Source organism: Lampetra fluviatilis, chromosome 6 (assembly GCF_964198595.1).
Source record: "Lampetra fluviatilis chromosome 6, kcLamFluv1.1, whole genome shotgun sequence".
NCBI lineage: Eukaryota > Metazoa > Chordata > Hyperoartia > Petromyzontiformes > Petromyzontidae > Lampetra > Lampetra fluviatilis.
In genome coordinates, this window is record NC_136280.1 from 12,647,780 (window position 1) to 12,671,659 (window position 23,880).

The following is a 23,880-nucleotide window of genomic DNA, read 5'->3' on the forward strand; positions in this document are numbered from 1 at the left end:
GCACCCGGAGGTAACAATGGTTGACATGGTGAGCCTGGACCCTGCCATAGGAATGTGAAATTGCCACCATTTACTACAAACTGACCACCAATGGAAATAAAATGAATGTGTATTACATCACTTGAACTTTCGAACTCAAAGTGACTGAAGCCTATGTTAATTGACAAGTTTTTCCTAAATAAGGCTTCAAATTGTCTGGCATTTGATATTTTAGCCCATCTGAAGAGTAAACTTGGCTGTGTCAAATTGGTGGCATGACGACAGTCCTGACAAGTCTTCTTGGTTCTTTCGGTAAAGTCAGACCTGGTTTTCACCTGAAGACGGCTGCTTGCGTTGTGGCCGAAACGTCGTGAGAATTATTTTATTATGTTTTATTTTTATTATTTTATTACTTCCCTTCTACGTGACTTTACCGAAAGAACCAAGAAGATGAATCCCTGCAGTCACGAAAGCTTTAAATCGAAATTTAGTCCTGACAAGCTCGGAACAACAACTTACATTTCACAAGCACAGGTGTGTGTGTGTGTGACGCTTCTCGAATAAACACGAAACTTCCTCATTCACTCTCTTGTTGTTTTGCCGCCTAGCAACATCCACAGCTCTGTGTATCGAGACTTCTTTGCTTGGAAGCGGACAATAAAGCGGTCAGTTCGCCTCGACGCCAAATTAAAGCGAATCTCAAGACAACATGGGTGAGTGTTTTGAACAGACTTCGAGTAAAGTAAGCACTTCAAGAGATTAAAATTGGGAATAACGTTTAACACGTAGGCTTTCGCGACCAATATTATTCATTCTGGCGAATTGCCCGATGATGCTGGATGCAATTACCAGCGAAACGTACTAAAACATTTTAAATGTTGTGGTTTCACGCTTCAACACACCGGTGGGATAAAGTAGTGAACTATTTGTCTTTTTGTCAACGTGAAACTTTTTTGCTGATTGGCCGTGTCAGGTGGTGGAGGGTTACGACACATTTATAAATAACGCGATCTAACCCAAAAACGTTGATAATGAATTGGAATAACCTCACAACACTAGAAGCCACGTTGCGTGTGTTCTGTCGGGCGTTTGTTTTCAATGTTCAACGAGCATGTTGTAAGCGAGCCTGCGGACTGACACTTTTGCAAATGCGTCCGCATTCTAGGTATCCATTCAGTACTTAACGGATAAAGCCAACTGAAGGATCTTAGAAGTCCTGTGAAATCCATTTCTTCTGAGAATTTACTCGTGAAATTACACCAATAGAATAACTAGAATAAATTATGCTTATGTTCAAAATGCGCAAACTGTGTGCGTTATAATTGTACGTATGTTGAACTTCTTTCGCACTGTATGTAGCTAACAGTACTAATCGGAGGTGCGAGGGAAGGATAACATACTAAACATAAAAAGCAGTTCTAAAGAAATGAGTTTTCAATTGGACTTATTAGGAGTTTTATATTCTTGTTAAAGGGGAAGACATCCAGTCATGGAGTGCATTTTGACTAACAAGTTGGACGTCGTTTTTGGGAATTATCCAATTAGTCGGTAATTGAATCCATAATCGGTTGAATCAATTACTTAATTGGAACGCGCAGTTCTACATGAATCCATAACTAATGAAATGTGTACATAACGAAAAACATAGATTTTTTTAGGCAGTTCGATGCATGTATTGTGAGCTTAATGAATCAATGCATTGTTACTTCTTGACTACCCAGGAAAGCCTCACTGAGTCCCATGACTCTTTTCAGGAGGATCCTGCCAAGCTTTCACAGTAGGGGCTAATGATTGCTATGTTACTGGTAGGAACCCACTGGTTCCACCAGCCCACAGGGGATTATTGTGTCCGTCCGTCCGTCGTGCAGGGAGGGGCTGGGTGGGGAGGGAGGGGCTGGGTGGGGAGGGAGGGGCCGGGTGGGGAGGGAGGGGCTGAGTGGGGAGGGAGGGGCTGGGTGGGGAGGGGCTGGGTGGGGAGGTTGGGGTGAGGAGGGGCTGGGTGGGGAGGGTGGGGCTGGGTGGGGGGTGGGAGGGGTGGGGCTGGGTGGGGAGGGGCTTGTACACCGTGGTGCCCTTATAAAACTCAACGTTTAACCTACTCACGCCGGCTTGTGCCCGCCCTCACAGTCGGGCATATTTGCGTGTTAATTCCATATTTTATGGGTCTTTCAGTAAAGCCACGTATATAGAAAAATAAGAAAAATATCAGGACGTTTTGATCGCAACACAAGCAATCGTCTTCAGGTGAGAGAGAAAGCTGCTGAGACAAGGTCTTATATAGGCCTGAGATGGGTGCATCAAGGTAGGTGGGTGGAGCAGGAGATTGTCCAACCACAGATGCTGTGAGAGATTAGCATGTCAATGGCTGGGGCAGTGGCCTTTGTATTGTGAGAGATTAGCCTGGAGAGCGCCACCAAAGCTGTGGAGGTGGCCATTGTATTGTGTGTAGCCCAAGGGTAAGTGGGCGGGGCTAGAGATGGTATTTGCATGTAAATGTAAGATCGGAGGCCGCCCTGAGGCTGTGGAGGTGGCCATTGTATTGAGAGAGATTAGCATGTCAATGTAATTACTCAATTGGAAATTCAAATTGAGTCATTTTGCGGGTAATTTGTCGAATTTTGCCACATTTCAACTTTGACGGTAGCAAACAATGACACGGGATCTTCAAAGTCCTCTGTTGAAGCAGACGGCGCGTGTTTTCATGGTTAATACACCGACGGTATCAATCAGGGCAGCCGCTGGATTCTAACCTGTAAGCTCTGTAACAAGCGGAGAGCTACTACTATGCCATGTTACTGCCCGAGGCAATGTCACTGGCCCGAATATGCAGGTAATTGTGATACCTGCATTTATGGTATTTGGCTCCTGTACATTTCCACATGATGAGCCACTTCGTTGAGATAGCATGTGGCCAGGTTCTGAAAAAAAACTTAACCCGTAAAAACAAAGTTTTTCACTATAAATCCTTTATATGCGTGGCATCGGTTTTATTTTATTATTCATTTCTGTTTTTTTCTTCTTGGTTCTTTCGGTAAAGTCACGTAAAGTCACTTTACCGAAAGAACCAAGAAGATGAATCCCTGCAGTCACGAAAGCTTTAAATCATCATTTCTGTTTTTCTTGAGTAAGAGTTTCATTTTTATCACATTGATATTTTAAATTAAATATGACATTTTTTTTTCCAAAAAAGTGAAAAATTTAGGAAATTTTTTTTCACGAAATAAAGTGTCACGCACAACGAGTCTGTGTGCAAAATGTCAACTCGATTGGATCACGGGAAGTGGGTTAAAAAACGACCGAAAGATTTGCACGGTCGTAAGCGCGCAAGCAAGCAAGTGAACTTAATATAAAGGATTTAAAAAGAGCTATATAGCTCAGTGGACCTTACCTGGTAAAATCAAAAGAATTAGTGATCCAGAGAAGCACTCATTCAAAGATCACACAGTTGATACCCTCAGGTATTGTCAATTTAAACAAATGCAGTTTGATGCCAATAGATATCTTATGGCTAAATTACAATAAATATCAAGATCCCGTATCTGCATCACATGTATCACCCAGTGGTAGTGTCAGTTCAGTGTATGTATTGTCAATGTGTGTACATTATTATCCACAAGTATTGCCTTAAATCTTGACTTAAAGCTTTAGTGACTGCAGGAATTCATATTCTTGGCTCTTTCGGTAAAGTCACGTAGATAGGTTCATAGAAAATAACAAAAAAATACAAAAAAACTACGACGTTTCGATCGCAACACAAGCGGTCATCTTCAGGAAAAGGGGGGTTAGCTTCCAAGGCGAACTGTTTATAAGCAGCCAATGATAATGTAAGTGGTGGACAGCCAACCCGACGGTGGTTGGTTTTCCACCAATCAAAGGGCTGCTAGGTGAAAATTAGCATGTTAAAGAGAGATTATTTTCTTTGAACCTGTCTACGTGACTTTACCGAAAAACCCAAGAATAAGTATTGCCTTGTGAAAGTTTGGCTTGGATGAATCAGTGTAGCCTAGCAACGTTCAAGACATCACACCTAGACTCAATGTCTGTGGGAAGGGGAATTCTTGTTGTTTCAGCAAGCGCTTAGTTTTTTTATTCTGTTATGGATTCAAAAGTGTCGGTCACGTGTGCCGGCATCATGGTTTACATTGGCTAAATAAAATGTAACAAAAAATTACTTGCAAAATACTTAATTTGGGAAAACCTAATAGCAATATCACCCCCTACTGGCAGACTAATTCCCACTTGCAGGCACAGTTCTGTGTTCACCTTGAAGTGCGGAGAGGGGTCATCTAGGACAGGGGTCATCTAGGACAGGGGTCCCCAACCCCCGGGCCGCGGACCGGTATCGGTCACCGCACAGCAGCAGGAGGTGAGAGTGGTGAGTCCGCGCGTGGGCCGCCCCCATTATTTAATTATTTACCACTTCCGTCCGCGCCTCTTTCCCGCAACGCGCACTTGTCTCAGTCACAGTGTTGGTAAGCCCACAAACTGCTAACTCCTAGCCAAAATGAGTAAAAAACAAACGTTGCTGGAGAACGTCTTTGAAAAGGGGGAAATGATGACCCCCCCCCCACCCCCGGTCCGTGAAAAAATTGTCTTCCACGAAACCAGTCCGTGGTGCCAAAAAGGTTGGGGAGCGCTGGTCTCGGATACTGCTACAGTTGAACATTGGAATCATTGAGATGTGATGTGTGTGTACTCTGCTCTGTCTTGTGGTTGTTGTTGTTATTGTTTGACTTGCATCCCACTGGGATTTTTGCACACAGCGTTGGTGTACGGTGATTTTTTTGCAATATTTTGCTGTCTTTTCTTGGATTTTCTGTTTGCACATAGTCACTTTAAGATGTATTCTTGTTCATGTTTTTGTTTTTTGTTTGTTGCGGTTGCCCCCGATTCAAGAGCCGAATGGCTCACAGGGCTATACATAATAAATGAACTTGAACTTGCTTTAAGATGCTAAAATTGCCGGTTTGCAATCGGTTGGTTTGGGAGGTTTCAAAAGCCGGACTCTTTGCTCACTCCAGGAGGGAATGCATCAGGCAGCGCTCCCAACGCGATGGACATCGATACGACTGGAGCCTCTGCATCCACAGCGAGACAAGACAGACTGGAAATCACTGGTGAAAGGGCACATGGGGAATACACGCACACACACACACAAGCTGTTTACCCACGTGCATTGGAGCATCGAACTTGATATGTTTACTCAGGATAGCTACGCTGTGTCTTTGTTGATGCAATTTGAAGCAGAACTGTCGATTCAGTATGGAAACTTCACTTGCAATTGTATTTGGCAAATATCCTTGTCTGTTTACATATTTGTAGAGTAACTATCTGTTTAATGGTTCTGTACGTTACATTTTTGATAAGCACAGGTGGCTACGTACGGTGCAAAATAAGTTCAACGTACATACATTATGAATGGTCTGAAAAGTTATTTGTCTGAGCCAACTCTCATTTCAGGACTTTAACATGTTTTTATTATGTGTGTGCTTTATTGTTTTTATTTCTCCTGTATATTTATATTTGGTGTGTCCCCCCCCCCTCTAACTTTCTATATGCTTCATTGCTTTACTTCACAGTATTTGAATGGTATTATAATTTTGATGACGAAGGTCACTCTTGCAAATTCGACTTTCCTGGACTCTTTGAGTTTTAACCTGGATAGATACACAAATAAACTGAACTTGGTGCTTAAGATAACCGTCATTGTCATACTCATGTTTGTGACGAAATTCGTCTCAGGAGTGGAGGCCTCTGATAATATGGTCCAAACTGACGATGCTCGTCTGGAGAGCGAGTCCCATGGTGGGGCCGTCCTTCAAGACGGCTATGGCGACAAGGGAAACGCGGTAGGGCTCGTGCACGTGCTCAGCACCAACAAACAGCACACGTGAACACAAAGACGGTCACCGCATCGCGAGGCGCTTTCAGATGCGCTTCTGCGGCCGTCTGGAACGCTCTTCCTTCCGATATTAGGAAGCCACTGGAGCTGTGCACTTTTAAATCTCGATTTGAAAACCCATTTCTTTAGAACTTATGTTTGTGTTTAGTTTGTTCTTCCACCGCACCTCCAATTAGCACCGTTACCTGCACATGTTGCGAACGAAGTTCAACATACAACACGATTTAGAGGACTACCAGGTCGAGGAAAGGTTGTACTAAATTCTCCAGCTGATAAGACGCACTTTTCCCCTGTATTTTAAAGCAGAAGTTGGGGGAGGGGTATATCTTATAGTCTGCTAAGGGTGTGTGTGTGTGAGACCAGATTTGTATAATTTTAATGACACAGGGAACACTTTTGGTTCGTCATTCCGGAATATGGCACGATATGGTAGCTCAATCGACCAGCGATACTCCGCCTGAGTAGCTTTCGTCTTGAATAAGCGGGCAGGGCATCCGTTTTTTGAGAAATTGTTGAACTCATCAATTAATTTAACACGAAGATTCATGTCACCGAATAACATTCGAAAATGATGCTGCTCGGCAGGAGGAAAAATATTCGTAATAACCAGACACTGACAAATTTGAACAATTAAAGAGTCAGGCGAATGTGTGACAAACAATAACTGGCTTTGTCCGATGACTTCCTCTTGGAAAAGTTTCATCATTCCACCCACAGCGCCTCGGTCTGCTGCACACCATATTATGAACCTTTTCCACTCCATATTGCCGCACTCTTCACCAAATTCTGGCATGGGCGCTTTGGAGACATCACATCCAACTTAATTTTTGTGACCGCCATAGTTATTGCGTCCGCGTTCACAGGTTGACAAGCGTCTCCACGAGCCGCAAGGTGCATCGAACAGCGCGGAAGACATCACGCAAGGTGCAGAAATTCTAAACAACAACATCACACAGATGCAGACGAAATTCCCAGACTGGACTCCAGAACAGCATTCATAACCATCACAATGCCCAGCCAGAGAGACACCATCCTTTAGTCATGAATGTCTTAATCCAGCCGTGGATTAACAAAGCGCTGTACTTTTTCTTTTTAAAATAATTGACACCCTTCATTTTTTTAAATTGTAATTCACTACATGGGTGTGTGGACAAATTTGGAGTTGTCTGTACCGTGTGTCTACTGGACATCTGTGAAAATTGCTTTATAGCTCATCTGATTCCTTCAATATATATTCTGATTCTGATATTCTGATTCTGTGTGTTTGCCTGTGTCTGCACAGGAGGCATCTCTGCTTCCAATGCTGGCACAGGGAATGTGCGGACCTATGCCAGCATGGACAAGGGCACTACCGGAAATGACGATGCCAATGACGTGGCAGCTGGTGCCCAGTGCCTGAGCACCAATAGCTGTGTCCCAGGAACGCCAGCACTCTGTCCCAAGTGATAGTGGCTCTGCACTTGTCAGAAAGCCTCGAGATACATATTCTTAGGTTTTTTCGGTAAAGTCACGTAGGTAAAACATCAAAATTAATGAAAATAAAATAAAATAAAAATCACGACGTTTCGGAGGCAACACAAGTCTCCGTCATCAGGTGGGACCGTCACAGCCAGATTAGCTGCATCAAGTGAGGCAATGATTCAAGATGTAATCCCTTAAAAGCAAGTTGAGGGGGGAGGAGAGGGGGGGGGGAGCTCATCAGAATGTGGTAGCCAATGAATGGAACGTATCATTGGCTACCACATTCTGATGAGCTCCCCCCCCCTCTCCTCCCCCCTCAACTTGCTTTTAAGGGATTACATCTTGAATCATTGCCTCACTTGATGCAGCTAATCCGGCTGTGACGGTCCCACCTGATGACGGAGACTTGTGTTGCCTCCGAAACGTCGTGATTTTTATTTTATTTTATTTTCATTAATTTTGATGTTTTACCTACGTGACTTTACCGAAAAAACCTAAGAATATGAATCCTTGCAGTCACGAAAGCTTCAAATCTAGAACCTCGAGATACAGGTTTGGGGTTCAATGCCAGGGCACTGCGAGATGCACCCACACAGATCATGATCCATCTCCATCCTCAAGCCACCTCAGCGCATCTGTAATTTTAATGGGCTTTATTCATTGATTCAGTAAATAAAATCCTTAATCAGTTTAACTAGAAGTCAGCACAATTCAGAGCTATACATAATATATTCAAATTTCAGGGTTACGTATTATCGAGACGGGATGCCAGGTGTGGTGCCTGAAGGAAAATAAATTGTATTAATAAATTTAATTGAGCCCAGAATTAGTCACAAATTGGACCAAAGGTCTCACTTCAATAATATAGTTTTGATTGCCATAGGCTGACAGAGAAATATTCCCAGACTTGGGTCTGCGGAAGTGGTGGTAGCCCTGCCACCCATGTCCCACTCCATTCATTAATATGCCAAGTCACTCAAGTAACTCACCCACCCATTCACTCAACTACTCACCCACCAACTTACGTTTATTCGATTGGTCATACGGGGTGGTCACGTTTGTCCAGCTGTCTGGCTATTCTACAAGGGAGATCCGTGGTGCGTGAGCAACAAAACAAAGCCAAAATTAAACGTCAATATTGCAGAGAACGAGTACAACTTTGGTGGCCACCTGTCCGAGATTTACTCAATAATGGGAACTGGTGTTTTAGTGGCAGCAATTGGTTTGTACAGAGATCTTGTGGTTCTGTACATTACTGTGTTATGGTGAAAGTTATTACAATATACGGCACAGTTTTGATAGACCTAGTGCTGAGACACATGTTCTTATTTGGTCTGTGAAAAGTGTGTAGAGTAAACCCTACGTGTAATACGATGAGATGCAGGCAGTCACAGTACGGATAATCGAGGGCATTTGCCATACATTATAGTGCCATGCATTGATTAACTACCATCATACAACACGATGGAATACCCTGTATCAAGAGCGACCACAACTCGACACAATGCAGTGAATCGAGTGAGTCCATGAATCCTTCGAGTCAGGTGACTTCACAGTACAACGTGGACGAGTTGGTGGACTGTTACGGTGAGAAAGAAATGTAATGCATCGGGAAACGTAATTGTGCTGCTTGAATATTAAAGCAATCCATCCATCACGCGTGTGCAGTCGTACACAATGATCATGACATACCTGGGGCAAGGGGACGGATGAACGTATGGCGGCCAGATGCTTCATCGCACACAACACCTGCAACCTATCAGGTTCCAGACAAAATCAAGCAGGATTTTATTACTAGCAGTGGATAGATGCATCAATTCATGAATGTTAATTTCCGAAGCCTCGCAATACATGCGGACATTATGAAAGAGATGTGTAAATGTTACGTTTCGAAGAACAGAAGTGAAAAAAAATTGCTACCACCAATCAGAATCAGATTGAGAATTGTATTTATCGTGGAGGAATCCGATTAGCTATGAAGCTCTTTTCACTCATGTCCAGTAGTTTCACAGATGTTCAATAGAGAGAAAAAAAAACATTAAACACGAGAGAGACCATCAAATCAAAGCAAATGATTCTTGAATCGAATCACGACCCAGAATCGTGATCATCAAATTGCTGGCTGTGAAATGTTCAAAGTGATTTGCTGGTCAAATTAGCTTTGAGATGGTGATAATTTCCCGTTTACAGCCCAGGGCCAGTGGTGGAAATTACACTCCTATGGTAGGGGAGAATCTATTCATAGATTAACCACCGCTAACATACCCACAGCGCGGTACCTGTTTTATCGACTCCGGAGGTGTGATGGGCTAAGTCAACTCCAACTTGGATTTTAACTCGCATCATTCCGAATACAAGCCGCTCGCTGTACCGCTGAGCCGAGTTAAACAAATCGTTACGTTTTTGTAGTTACTTTAAAATTGGGGAGACGAAGGCGATCGGGCGTGGTGCTTGCCACCAATCCCCTCGAGTGCCGTTCAGGCCTTTATAGGTGCTCGCGAACAGCACTTGCCCCAAAAGTCTGTAAAGGCTATACGGAAGATCTTGGTCTTTGTACACTACACAGGATCCACCAGCTCTATAAGTGTGTCTATATACCGTACACAGAGGCATAGCATCCTCCATCCCTTGTGTTTTGTGTACTCAGAATTGAAGAAATTAACACTTTCCCTTCTCATCGGATCAGATAAGAGCATTGACATTGAAGGTCAACCGAATTGAACTTGGAAACAGATACGTTGACCGTTCCAGAACGTTGGTCAGACATTCATATGCCTGTTCCGGGAAAGTCCCAAACTACACGGGCGGCTATTTTTCAGCGCAAGGAAAGTCCCAGGGTGGCATTTGGGAAATTCCCAGACATACCCAGGACAAACAACCAATCAGAAAAAAAACAGAAAACATTACACTCTACATATACGTCAATAAAAAAAAACACGAGGCAAATATAATTCGGATGAAAGACAGTGACATTCCTCTTTCACTTCAACAAGTAGTGTGTGGCAAAAAATCGAGAGCGCCACGGTAACGAGATATTAACTGCCTCGCCTGGTATGCAGGATGCACGTGGGTTTGATCCCGACCCTGACGCCTGCTGCTGTATATTTGGAGTGTGCGTGTTCTCCCCGTTGGTCGCGTGCATTTTTCTCCGAGTTCTCCGGGTTTCCCCTCCACATTTAGAATCAACATCACGCGTTTAGAGTATTTGGCTGCAATACATGTCCACGTGATAAGCCACTTCGATGAGCTATCATTTGTGGCAAGGTCGCTTCTGAAAATGAGCTATTAGCTCATTGGACCTTACCTGGTAAAATAAAAAATTTAGTTTAAATAATTTCGTTTAAACCCAAATTGACACAATCATATTTTAATTGACGAGGCTTTTTCCAAGCAAGAGCTTCAATATCGTCTGACGTTTCATATTGGCCCACCTAAACAGTAAAATCTTGGCCGTGTGAATAATAATATTTTATTTTATAAAGCGCACTACATGTCGAAATACGCGTCTCAAAGAGCTGTACTGTATTTCCAAAGTGTTGGCGTGACGACAATCTTGCAATAGGCCCGTGGAATAACTTACACATTCCAAAGGTACACCACCCCCTTCAGAAATCGCCACTTATACTGTTATCCTGGGCATTCTACTAAACGCACATTGGGCAATAAATGCGCATTTATTGCCCAATGTGCGTTTGTCTGCGCCAAAAAAACTAAAACAACATTCTGTCGTGTGACGCAACTGAGAAACCGATACTTCCTCTTTTGGCCCGCTACTGTATTAGTGCATGCATTACTTCCTCTTTTTCTCTCGATATATATAGCCGGGACCCAAACGCATTTGCAGAGTCACTGTGCGTTTAGGGCTGAGATTTAAAGAGTTTGGATCGGTTGCTCCGTCTGATCTGCGCCAGACTCACGCCCAGCATCTCAAAGATGGGTGAGTGCTTTTGAACGAGCTTCGAATAGAATAAGCGCATTTACAAGGGGGGAAAACGTCAGAGCACCGCGATTGAAAAGCAACAACATCGTTGTCCGGACGTGGCCCATTGATTGGCCACCACGTTGCGTTCGTTTTTGTTTCGCATGGGGTGGTTGTCACCGGCCGTGTCACAAGCGAGCGAGCCTGCTGTAAATAAATCCAACACTCCTGCCACCGTGCCGGCATTGCATCGGCATTGTGAAGCGTGGATTTCTGAGACGATGCGTATCTCGCTTTAAGAGGTTGCAAACGTTCGATAAAGGCTATAACGTGTAAACGGTGTATGCGGGCAGTTGTGTGAAATACATGGACACGTATGTACGGTCTTGTATAATAGGCGTTTTGCCAGCGAGCTGATGGTCTCTCTGTGTATGTATGTAATAAATAATATTTTTTTAAACTTTTTTTAAAACACGCTTTCATGAAATGTACCGTACTAGTAATGGCATAACTCTACGACTCCAGGCAGTGGCCCCGAAGCTTGCCATAACGTAAGGGACAGTGGGCAATTACAGCCAACGTCAGTTGAGCGTGGACATTTCGACCCAATCCGAAACATAACATATAAAAAATAATGTTATAAAATATGTTTTATTTTATTTTTTTGATATAATATAGTATTGTCATCAGTATGACACAAGTATGCAAAGTTTGCAGTCGATACCAGATTGGGAAGTTGGTTAAAATTGAGTTACAAGATTTGAGTGTAATAAAATAAAAAGTGGGTTTCGCGGTAGTGTGGTTTTTTTTTGCGAGCTGCGCTGCACTGCAAACGCGGCCACCCGAGTTCGACTCCAGCTCACGGCGAACACCTGTGACGATCATCTGAATCGGTCCTGGTCCTCTCCAAGATCGATGTGTAATCAACGCCACTGGGGAGACAAAGGCGGCCGGGCGTGGTGCTGGCCACCCACCCCATCGTGTGCCGTGCCGGTCTTCGTCTGTGCTCGCTAACAGCACTTGCCCCGACAGTCTGTAAGCCTATATGGGGGGGGGAGGGGATCGTTGTCTTTGCCTTGGTGGTGATGCCCCCGTTCCGTTTCAACTCTTCCCGTTTGCATCGTAAGCCGCCGGCAGACGGAGACCCTACGGAGGAGACATCATGAATATCGACACGACAGGAGCGTCGGCTGCTACAGCGAACCAAGACCTACTCGGCTTCGATGGTGAGCAGGCAAATCGGGGGAATCTCCGTCGCCAGTGCGTTGTGTGTGTCGTATCAAGCCTCTCACGTGGGAATAGTTTTACCCAGCAAAGCCTCACTGGGATTTTTTGAGAATGTTTTGTAAAGGGGAGGGGGGTCCTTGCTTAGGATGATTAGGTAAATTATGAGTCGAGTCCATACTACAGGTTTTTTTTTTGGGTTCGATTGCGTAAATATATAAATGTGTCGTTAAACCCGCCACCACCCGACACAGCCAACTAGTAAGGGTTGTCACGTCAACAGAACGTGCCCATTCGTCACTAGTACAGCACACCGGCGTGTTGGAGAGCAAAGCCACAGCATTTACAATCTGAGTACGACGTTTCGCCAGTAATTACAACTAGCTTCATCAGTATGGGTGATATTGGTTGCGAATGCCAATGAGTCGAGTGTTTTTCGCATGATAAAGAAAAACAGAAGTTCGATTTTAAAAATATATATCTATGCATATTACAGTGCTGGAGAACACTCAAATTCCCCACGGATAGGTCAGCAACCTATTTGATGCACTGCCCTCCAGAGGCTCGTCATTGCCTCCAAAAAGCTGCGTGTTGTACTGTGCATGCTTTCAGTTTCATTTATCTGGTATAGCCCTGTGAGCCATTCGGCTCTTGAATCGGGTGCAACCGCAACAAACAACAAACATGAACAAGTAAACATCTTCAAGTGACTATGCGATGCTGTGGTTCCAACTCGACGTGACCCACCAACCCCGCCGATTACCGGATCACAAGCAATGCAATCCGCCGCCATGCACACAAGCTGGGATGTGATTGATCGTCCTCACGGCTGTTTCAGTCTCACGGGTCAGCGACCTGCAGCATGCGGGCGGCTCTTTAAAGATGCTAAGTGAGCGTCATTGATGATTGCACTGCGGCTCTTGAAATCCTTGAGTTGTTTTTAGCGAATTCGAACAAAAAATTGCTGTTATTCTGGTTTGAGGCCGTTCATAAATGACGTCACGCATCTAGGGGGGGGGTCAGACATTTGTGACGGGGGGGGGGGGGGTGAGAAATGTGACGTCATGTAAAAATGCGCAACTTTAAATAAATATAGACAACGCGTTCTACTTAATTAAATAGACTTTTGAATACATGTTTTATCCTACAACATCAGAGTGCAGCGCTGCATTAAATACGCACTACAATGACAATAGTTTAAAGCGATTTGAAGCATATTTTATTTTGGGGGGTGGCAGAGCTTTGTGACGTCATATTTGAGGGGGGGTCTGACTTTTTGTGACGCCGTGTGACGAAGGGGGGAGGGGTCAAAAATCGTCCAAAAATCGCGTGACGTCATTTATGGACGGCCCCTTTTGCCTGCCCCTACTAGCGTCCCTCAATGTCGTTGCACAACGGCTGCTGTTGCGTGGTTAATGGTGGGCACATTGGACTTGGAATTCCTCCAATTCTGTCCATCCAGCAGTGGACACGTGTTCACCAGAATCGATCGGCAGGGCGCGCCCGTGTGCGGTGGGGTAAAGTGTCGGTGCTCGCACCAACTTTCTTCCCAGACGGTCCGTCCGACGTGGCAGAGTAGGCCAAAACATCTTCCACTCTCTCTCTCGATCTCGTTAGAGCTCCCGAGTGGAGGCCCTTCGACCGGCAGTTGCGTGAGCAATACATTGCAGGGCTGCACCTTGACCTACTAAGTGCAACTGCATCCTCAGGCGCTCTACAAAACGCACGTAAATCATCATAATATAGACAGGGCAATGATTGGGGGGGGTGGGAGGCGATACCATTATTAAGCAACACGATAATACTGATTGGAAGCTCCTGGTTACACCAGCCCACAGGGGATTATTGTCGTGCGTTCAAAAATGGGAGGGGTGGGGCTGGGTGGAGAGGGGAGGGTGAGGAGGGGCTGGGTGGGGAGGGGAGGGTGGGGAGGGGCTGGGTGGGGAGGGGCTGGGTGGAGGGTGGGAGGGGTGGGGCTGGGTGGGGTGGGGCTAGTCACCCCGTGGTGCCCTTATAAAACTCAACGTTTAACCTACTCACGCCGGCTTGTGCCCGCCCTCACAGTCGGGCATATTTGCGGAATACACCACGCCGCCGTTGACCCTGGCCATTGACCGAGCAACCCAACGTTCCTACCAGCTCCCTCCGCAGGAATGTGTTATATTGTCGCAACTAAGGTGGGAAAAGACCACCGCGTGGCAACACCGCGGCGCAGCCAATAGGGGGCAGTGAGAGCCGCCGATTGTTTTTTTGCTTCGTTTACTCAGGGAGAGCCCCAAGTCTCAACATTCTTTTTTTCCTGCCAAGTTCTTGCAGTAGGGGGCGATGTTGCTGTCAATTGACTCATTTGCAAGTAACGTTTCAACATTAGGATGTTTTGGCCAATACCGGTTACATTTTATGTTTTTTTTTTAAGCTATGAGAGGAAACCGGAGAACCTGAATGAAACCCATGCTAAACATGGGAAAGAGCATACAAACTACACGCACATGTATTCTCCTGATCTGGCAATCGAACCCAGGCCCCGTTTTTCTGTGCAAGGCAAGTGTTTCCACTGCGCTACCCTGTTTCCCCGAGACTAAAATCACGTGTGGGTTCCCAGGACATCACGGCTGGTACACACGTCCGTCAAATCTGCAAACGACAACAAAACCCCATCACAACAGAGAAAAAACAGTGTATGACGGGAAACCCCCAGATTTCAAACAAGACACACACAGTGTTTTAAAGAGCTCACAGCCATTTGTGTATAATATTTTTTTTAAAATCCACCAGAATTATCCGAAGAAGTCCATTGTGGCCCTCTTGTCAGATCGCCATCAACATAAGTTTGAGAAAATAAGAGCAAGTGAGGAGAACAGCAGCAAGTGTTACGACGATAGTCCAATGAGTCCTCATCTTGACGGAAAACCGGTCCGCAGTTAATTTGCAATGACGCTAAAGGGGACGATGGCTTTTCCCCCAGGACCGGCAGCCTCTCATCAGCTGGTCAAGACTGACGATTGCCGCCTGAAGAAATACAAGGACCGCATCGTGGACGCTGCCACCACCACGGGCGTGGACCCGGCCATCGTGGCCGCGATCATCTCCCGCGAGACCCGCGCTGGCAACGTTCTCGACAACGGCTGGGGCGACAATGGGAATGCCTTTGGGCTCATGCAGGTGCCGTGGTGGCGAGATATTAACTACCTCGCCTGGGGTGCAGGAGATCGTGGGTTCAATGCCGACGCTGACGCCTGCTGTATATTTGGAGTTTGCATGCTCTCCCCGTGGTCGCGTGGATTTTTCTCTGGGTCCTCCGGTTTTCCCTACACGTTTATAAACATGGGCTTAGAGTAGTTTTTGGCTGCTATACATTTCCACGTGATAAGCCACTTAGTTGAGCTATCATTTGTGGCCAGATCGCTTATGAAAACATAGCTATGTAGCTCAGTGGGCCTCACCTAGTAAAATAAAAAATAGTTTAAAGCAAATAGCACAAAGTCTGATGACTACTTGGTGGATTTTGAGTGTCTCTCAATAACATACTGCAATGGGTGTATACTGTGTATATATATACATACAGCTTTATAAAGGCTTAAATGCTAATATTGTAGCACTATGATAAATCATGTCGTGTAATTTCGTAACCTAAACCCCTAGCATGACTACGTACGTTACTGCCAGTTCCGTGCCAACGTTTCAACATGGCATTTACTTTGATGTAGCTTCACAGTCTATCACATTTAAAGGTGAATAATATTGGAGTGTTTGGCATCGGCATGGATGTAAGACGTAGTTTCAGGTTTGTGGAAAAACCAGCAATGCTTGTCCTCTTTGAATGGACTGGTCCCCACCATAGAAATGTGGACAACTGGAAATGAGCACCAGCCAATGCTGGTTAGAGTATGGAGGACACTAATGATTACACGTCACATTTCAGAATCTTCATGTATTCTTTATTAACATCTACTGGAAAGAGTAGTGTTCTTCATTGCGAGGCCCGCGGGCCGCTGGTAACTCCTGGTGGCCTTTAGTACGACCCGTGACGTGTGGCCCCTGACAATACACACGTGTTAAAAACACCCCGTCATGCTGTCAATCCCCAATGGTCTCGAAAGTGGCCCCCATCTGAAAATTAGTGAAGAACACTGGTATTGAGTGTAGTCTAAATGTGCTCTCACCTGGTTGTTAAAGTTGAACTCTGGAGCTGACTTTGGTGGAGGCCCTTTGCCATCAGTGGCATGATCAAGAAATGTCATTGCTGCCCCTTTACCTTTGCAAGAGAAACCCGTTAGGTGACATAATTTCCCTGAGGCCATGCCCGGACATGAAGAGAGACAGACGAAGTGGGGATTAAGAAAATAAGATGGGCATTTAGATGACATTGTACAAGTTTACCTGGCTCGTACCAGCTAGCTCGTACCATCTGGCTAGTACCAGCTGTGTAAAGACTGGCTTTTGTGGAGGGGGCCGATTCATGCGGTTGTTAAGAAAATTAAGTGGGCTTTGGCAGGACACGTTACTATATGCAATAATGGTTGAGGGTCAAAAACGATGATGGAACGGCAGCCAACGAACAACGCATCCGAGAGGGGATCCACAGGGGGAGACGCATCGAAGAAATCGGCTCGTGTGCAAGTGTGAGTTGGATTATTGTATCACGCAGGATTGTGACAGGTGGCAGTGATTCGTAGCTGATGATATTCTTAGGTTTTTTCGGTAAAGTCACGTAGGTAAAACATCAAAATTAATAAAAAAAATAAAATATTAACTACCTCGTTATTTTATTTTTTATTAATTTTGATGTTTTACCTACGTGACTTTACCGAAAAAACCTAAGAATATGATTCCTTGCAGTCACGAAAGCTTCAAATCTAGAATTAGTAGCTGATGATGTTGATGAAGAATCCAAATCGTGTTCTGTTTTGCAATTGTGAGAGGTAGCTGTTGCCGTAACTGCGCGCCTGTTCACGTGCTCTCTGCCAGATTGACAAGCGCTACCACACGCCCCTAGAAGGTGCATACGACAGCGTGGAGCACCTGGTGCAAGCCTCGCATATCCTCATTGACATGGTCAACACGATCCAAGGCATGTTCCCCACCTGGACAGCAGAACAGCAGCTCAAAGGTACAAAACGATCTTCGGCGAGTAACAGAGAGCCGGGCTATTCGATGCAATTTCGTGGCTTTTCGTGATCGTGCTGCGTAGCTCCGCGCTGTGTTTTTCGGGTTGTTGTACCATGCGTTGTTTCGCACAGTGTCCATCATTTCGCTCAGCTTGCTTCAGTTCCTGCTGAAGCTCAGCAAGACGTTGAGTGAACGTCAGGCGTCGTGCCGAACAACACGCGGTATAACCCGAGAACACATCGGAGGGCATTGGATTATTTAATCATGTATATTGCTCGACCGATTATCGATTACTCGACTGACCGGCTTGCATGAAAATAGCGCAGCGGTTAGCTGGAGCACACCGTGCCTCCGCGGGTACCCGCTCGCATCTGCGTGCGTGCATGTGTTGTGTGTGGTGCGGTAGTGTAGTGGTCTGCGTGCTCCGCTATGAACTCAGTGTTCCGAGTTCGAATCCCCACTAACGGCCAACACCAGTGACAATTATCTGAACCGGTCCTGGGTCTCCCCTAGGTCGACTCAGCCTCAAATGAGTACCGGGTGCGGTGTGTAAACATCGTTGCTAGGGAGACAAAGGCGGCCGAACGTGGTCCTGGCCACGCACCGCCTCGTGTGCCATGCCGGCCTTCATAGGCGCTCCCTAACAGCACTTGCCCCATCAGTCTGTTAAGGCTACACCAGGGATTTGTTGTTGTTGTTGTGTGCCTGCATGCACAGGAGGCATCTCCGCTTACAACGCGGGTCCAAGGAACGTGCGCAGCTACGACGGGATGGACGTTGGCACCACTGGCAATGACTACGCCAACGACGTGGTGGCTCGGGCCCAGTGGCTCCGTAGGAATCAGCGATTCTAAAGCACGCCCCCCCCCCCCCCCCCCCCCGGGTACCCCACCACCTACAACCTCCCTCGGCTCCCCCCCCACCCACGTACCCCCCTCAATCCCCCCCCAGGGTACCCCCCCTGCTCCCTCACCCGCCGCGTCCCCCCACCCTGCTCCCCCACTCCCCCTTAAGTAAACCACCTATCGCTCCCCCGACTCTGCCAACTACCACTCTCCTCCCCGCTCCCCCCCAGAGGTACCCCCCCCACGCCCCACGCTACACCCCGCCGCTCCTTCTCTTTCGCCCTCCGAGCAACAGCTGATGGAGAATCCCCGAGTAACTCGGACGGTCTCCACTCATCGGGTGAGACACCAGGCCTGATGGAGCTGGTGCACGGGGTCGGATTAGCAAACACTGTAACGGCTTTAGGGGTTGTAGCCCAGGGCATCGGATGTTCAGTGTCCCCCCAACATTTATGTGGCTTTATAAATGTAAAAATACAGCAGCACTATTTATAGATCCTGTGGGTCCTAATTTGACAATTAAATGCACTGCACCAGTATGGAGATTACTGATAGTTATATTCCACATTTTCAATATAGTTTTTACTTAGATTTAGCTTAACAGTGTGTCTATAACAGTGTTTGTCATCGGGCATGGCAAGTCAGACATTTTCAGGTTTGTGAAAGAAATGGAAGTGCTTATTGCCCCCTATCGAGAGACTGGTCCCCACCATAGCAACGCGGAATTTTAACCCCTTGGAGTTGAGCATCAGCCAAACACTCGTTCGAGTGTGCAAACACCTTGATGTTTACACGTGAAATATATATACGAACCGCAGTCTTCAAAAAAACACACAGTCTGCAGCAATGTGCCATTACCTGGTTTTAGAGCCGGACATGAATAAATAATATACAATTCAAGTTGGATTGATGTCGCATTTATGTAGAATGCAAACGCATTACAATACGCTGTACAAGAACAGGGACATTGTGCATCGTATACACCAGTGGTTAACAATCTTTCTTCATCCGCAAAGCAATGTCAACCCGAAAAATATTTTCACGGACCACCAGGCAGTAAACAAACGAGGCGTCTTGTATCTGCAACGGTTCCTCTGGCCATTCGCCACGGCTTTGCAAAACGCCACTGGTCCGCGCACCACATAGGTCTGGAATCACTGCTGTAGATTCTAATAGACTTATTTACCTATTCTCTGGATTATAATATGTTACGGAAAATTATACTCACCTCCAACTTGTACCGGGTGTCAATAACGGCATACGCATCTTGTCACGCACACGCATGCACACACCTACCAGATTATAATACGCATCCTTAACTTTTCTTTACAATCCATGAGGGGACGGTGCTAGTACCTGCACAATCCGGAGAATACGGTCAATCATTTGCTGAGCGAGCCTGCCAGATAAATCCTCATTAATGTGACTCTCAGGCTCGAGTGCAGCTTGCAGAAAGTCGACTGTGCTCAACATGCCCCATCATTGCGGCCAAACGCACTCGGAGTGGCAGCAGCCGCCACCGACAAATCGCTTGCTCAGTGAGATTTAAAGTGTAGTGGCGCTAATCTCCACCGTAAGCCAATTAAGCACCGCGAAGCATTTTGACATGGCGAGATTTTCCCCTGGAATGTGACGCCAGTTCTCTCACGATGGTGGCTCTCTGCTGTGCGCGCACGGATTTGCGTGCCGTCGTTTATTTCTTCAATTACACCCCTAAATATCAGACTTTAACGTCGTTGGTGAGATAAAAAAAAGTAAGCTGCTGTTTTATGTTGTATCAGGCACTGTCTGTTAGATTCCCCTTTAATAGGCCCTCTCGCCCAATTAATATGCATTATTGCTTGTGTTTGTTTTTGCTTGCGTGTTATAAAGTATATTATGATGCTTATCGTTGTATGTGTGTGTTACATACCTCGCCACCGACTAGATCCGCTGTCTGGGATCGTGATCTCACCATTCTAGAATCTCCCCCAGATCCGGAAAAACTCTGGCGAACAGAGTGGAACAACGCGGGCGTTCAGAATGAACACCTCATTCGAGACCCAAACATCGCACTTCCTGGCTTTGACATAACCATCAAATGCCTCAGGACATCAATAGGCCAATGCTCACATCTCATTCAAAAATGTGAAAATTTAAAGCGAGGCACAGTAGTGCAATTGTGGCTATGTAACCAAAACTATGGACCAAATGGTAAACCACTGTGGTCTCCGCTCCTTCAACTGAGAAGGAGGAAAAGCAGAACTGTACGAACTCTCTCCTGAAGCCCTCTCATGGTTAGCAGACTCCAACATTGGCATTTAGCTCCTGAACATATTGACATATGCAATAATAGATGAGAATGGGTTCAGTGTAGAGCAATTGGTGCAGTGGTTCGCACACTCCACTACGAACCCGCCAACCTGAGTTCAATTCCCCGGGCATGGCTAACATCAGTGGCAAGCGACATCTGAATCTTCTGTGGGCGAGCTTTTCACTAACTCTCACTGACCAGCATGGTGAAGTATGTACAGTCCAGTCTAACAACCCCTATCGCCGTCAGTGCGATGGTGGCCTTGAACCAGCAGTCGATTGACCGACGACTAAAAATATAATTATATTATTTAAGCGATTAAATTGTTGCCTACATCATCCACATTAGTTAATATACACACGTGAAATATGGTAGACAGCGTTGCAATGTTTAGAATGCGCTGTCCAAAACACTGGCCCTGCATAAGATTTAATGTATGTGTAGTGACATAGCACTGACTGTTGGACAGCAGCAGGAACTGCAGGTGGGCACTTAGCGCACACGCCGCTGAGCATATACGCAGGTGTGCCGGCAGGGCGGAGAAACTGGGGCAAGGGTCATGGTAAACCTCGTGTGGAAGCCTCTGGAACCCTCTGGAGGGTTCGAGAAGGGAGGCGCGGCTATGGCGGAGCCAAGCCGCCCCGAGGGGAATATCAGCAGTGAGCGAGAGCGCCGGACTGCCAGTTCTGAGATTGGACTCGTCTCGACGTCGCTGTCGTCATCACCGCCCTTGTCGCTGCCGCCTTCGCCCGATCATTGCGCGGCCGGACAGTAGTTGGCTGTCCCGGTCGACGCCATCGGTGCAATGCGGACAGGGTCGTGCCTGGGATGGGTCGGCGGCAGCGGGGTCGTGTGTGGGAGAGAGAGGAGGCCCGAGTGATGGCGTGAGCTCGGCAACAACAATAAAAAGGGCAGATCAGTGCCTCCTGCGACCACCTCGTCTCCGGCTGACTGTGTGTGCGACGCACGCCACCCGCACGCACAGACGACACTACGAATGTATGTCTGTTGAACTTCTTTTGCACCCGTACGTAGCCAACCATGCAAATCGGAGGTGCCGGGGGAAGGCAACGAAGCAAACACAAAAAGCAGTTTGAAGAAATGAGTTTTCAATCTAGATTTAAAAGTGCACCAACAAAAAACCGACCTCGTTTTGGCAATTAATTATTCACGGACGTTTATAGCAAAGTTTGTTTTAGCTCATGTGATGTGAAGTGGCTTACCTGCGACTCACACCACCACTGGAGTCTGATATCCACACGAGATAGTTTGATTCTCCTATCTGTCTGAAGTCCTTGCCATTCCCAGTCAGAATCTTACACACTTACTGTGGTTTGCTTTTTCAATTAGTTTGGGGTGTGCCGCGGTGGCGAGATGTTAACTACCTCGCTTGGTATACAGGAGGTCGTAGGTTCGATCCCGACCCAGACGCCTATATATTTGGAGTTTCCGTGTCTTTCTTCCCGTGGTCGCGTGGATTTTTCTCTGGGTCTTCCGGTTTTTCTCTCCACATTTATAAACATGCGTTTCGAGTATTTGGCTGCTATAAATTTCCATATGATAGACCACTTCATTGGGTGATCATTTGTGGCCAGGTGGCTTCTGAAAAAAATAGTTCAGTGGGCCTTACCTGCTAAAATAAAAACTAATAATTTAGTTTACAACAATGTACGTTTGTTGTTGGCCATCCCTTTACAATCAACAGGTGTGTTATTGCATATACGGCAAGTCAATAAATTATAGGACTGTGTGGCGCACATTTAAAATAATATAGTAATGGATACACCAACTGCTAATCAAAGTGTTTACAAGGCACCACGGTATAAAGGGGTATCTCCAACTGTAAGTCCACAGTAACCTCTTCGCCCTCTGTCTGCTCGGAAGAACGTCCATTGCTTAACGAGTTTAAATTAAGTCAAAGTGATGTCCTGCTCAGGTTAGCGTTGAAGAGGTGGCTCATTTCCCTGTTTGTAGCTCTGAGCCAGTGGTGGAAATTCCACATCGTTCCTATGGCGGGCGGCGAGTCTATCCATCGTACAACCACTGTTGACTTCCACACTTAAGTGGTACGCGTTTTATCGATACCGGAGTGATGATGGGCTAAGTCAACCTCCATGCAGGATTTGAACTCGCAACCTTCGGCCCGTCACAGCCCAGTGGGTTTAAGATGTCACGAATCTGCGTGCTTCATCAGCCCTCGTGCAGCAGAGCACTGGACGACTTGGGGCGCGCCGGGCACTCCACCTGACCTACATTGGGGGACTTGAGCGTCTTCGGGGCTCGGTGTTGGTGCTCATGACAGAAGGTGGTGAGGAACCCCGGTCAGACAAGGGGCAAACGCAGCTCCAACTTCCCTGCGGGTGTGAATAATATATAGCGTACTCTATGTGCCACAAAGAGGCAAGTCAGCAGTGCACGCACTCGTAGTGTTAAACAGTTACACGTTGCCGTTGCCACAGCAAAGTGATTATTTACCACGGTTGGTTCCGGACTGCACACGTGTATTATCACACGACCCAACGCTCACCAAAACTCATTGTCACTAATTTAATGTATATTCTTGGGTCTTTCGATGAAGTCACGTAGATAAGTTCAAAGAAAATAACCAAAAATTCTAAATAAATAAATAAACCACGACGTTTCGATCGCAACACAAGCGGTCGTCTTCAGGAAAAGGGGGGGTTAGCTTCCAAGGCAAATTGTTTATAAGGGTGTGAAATGGACGTCGCCCAAATGTCAGCAGCCAATGATAATGTAAGTGAGAATCGCCTTATTTTTTATCTAATTTTTTTTTCTTATAAGCATGTTGATAGGATGATATGACTATAGGGTACAATAATATGGAATTATTATGGATAGATGTACATTGTACTCTAGTGGTAATGCCTTATGCTGATAACCCCTACTGCATGCCAGCCTAGCAGCATTCCGGAAAATGCCGTGCAAAAACGGAAACCCTGCTGCTGGATAGTATTGGTCTGGAAAGCCAATAGGCGGATGGACTATTTTGTTGTCGTTACATGTGGAGACAGAACGGATTTCTGATTATAAATGTCTTTACCGTATCGATAATTCACGAGCTGCTGTGGCTGTTGAATTGCATGGGAAGTGGCAGTTGCAATATGGGCCTGATTCATCTTCAAATAAG

General features: G+C 46.1%; 1 protein-coding gene and 1 long non-coding RNA gene across 2 annotated transcripts; one reads left to right on the forward strand and one right to left on the reverse strand.

Moving 5' to 3' along the window:
• Positions 1–8,398: 8,398 nt before the first annotated feature.
• LOC144933153 (uncharacterized) lies at positions 8,399–12,248 on the reverse strand. The gene is made up of 3 exons (XR_013636986.1): positions 12,236–12,248; positions 9,035–9,098; positions 8,399–8,421 (listed from the first exon to the last, which is right to left on the reverse strand). It is a non-coding gene; the product is annotated as an uncharacterized LOC144933153 (long non-coding RNA).
• LOC144933152 (lysozyme g-like) lies at positions 11,061–20,325 on the forward strand. The gene is made up of 5 exons (XM_078857751.1): positions 11,061–11,279; positions 12,389–12,487; positions 15,451–15,647; positions 17,454–17,595; positions 18,312–20,325. Exons 1-5 carry the CDS (start codon positions 11,276–11,278, stop codon positions 18,446–18,448), a joined length of 579 nt encoding a protein of 192 aa, XP_078713877.1. The 5' UTR covers positions 11,061–11,275; the 3' UTR covers positions 18,449–20,325.
• Positions 20,326–23,880: the final 3,555 nt, after the last annotated feature.

Coding starts and splice junctions, on each gene's coding strand:
- LOC144933152 (XM_078857751.1), top strand. Junction 12,488..15,450: donor AGACCTACTCGGCTTCGATG/GTGAGCAGGCAA, acceptor CTTTTCCCCCAG/GACCGGCAGCCTCTCATCAG. Junction 17,596..18,311: donor AGCAGAACAGCAGCTCAAAG/GTACAAAACGAT, acceptor CTGCATGCACAG/GAGGCATCTCCGCTTACAAC.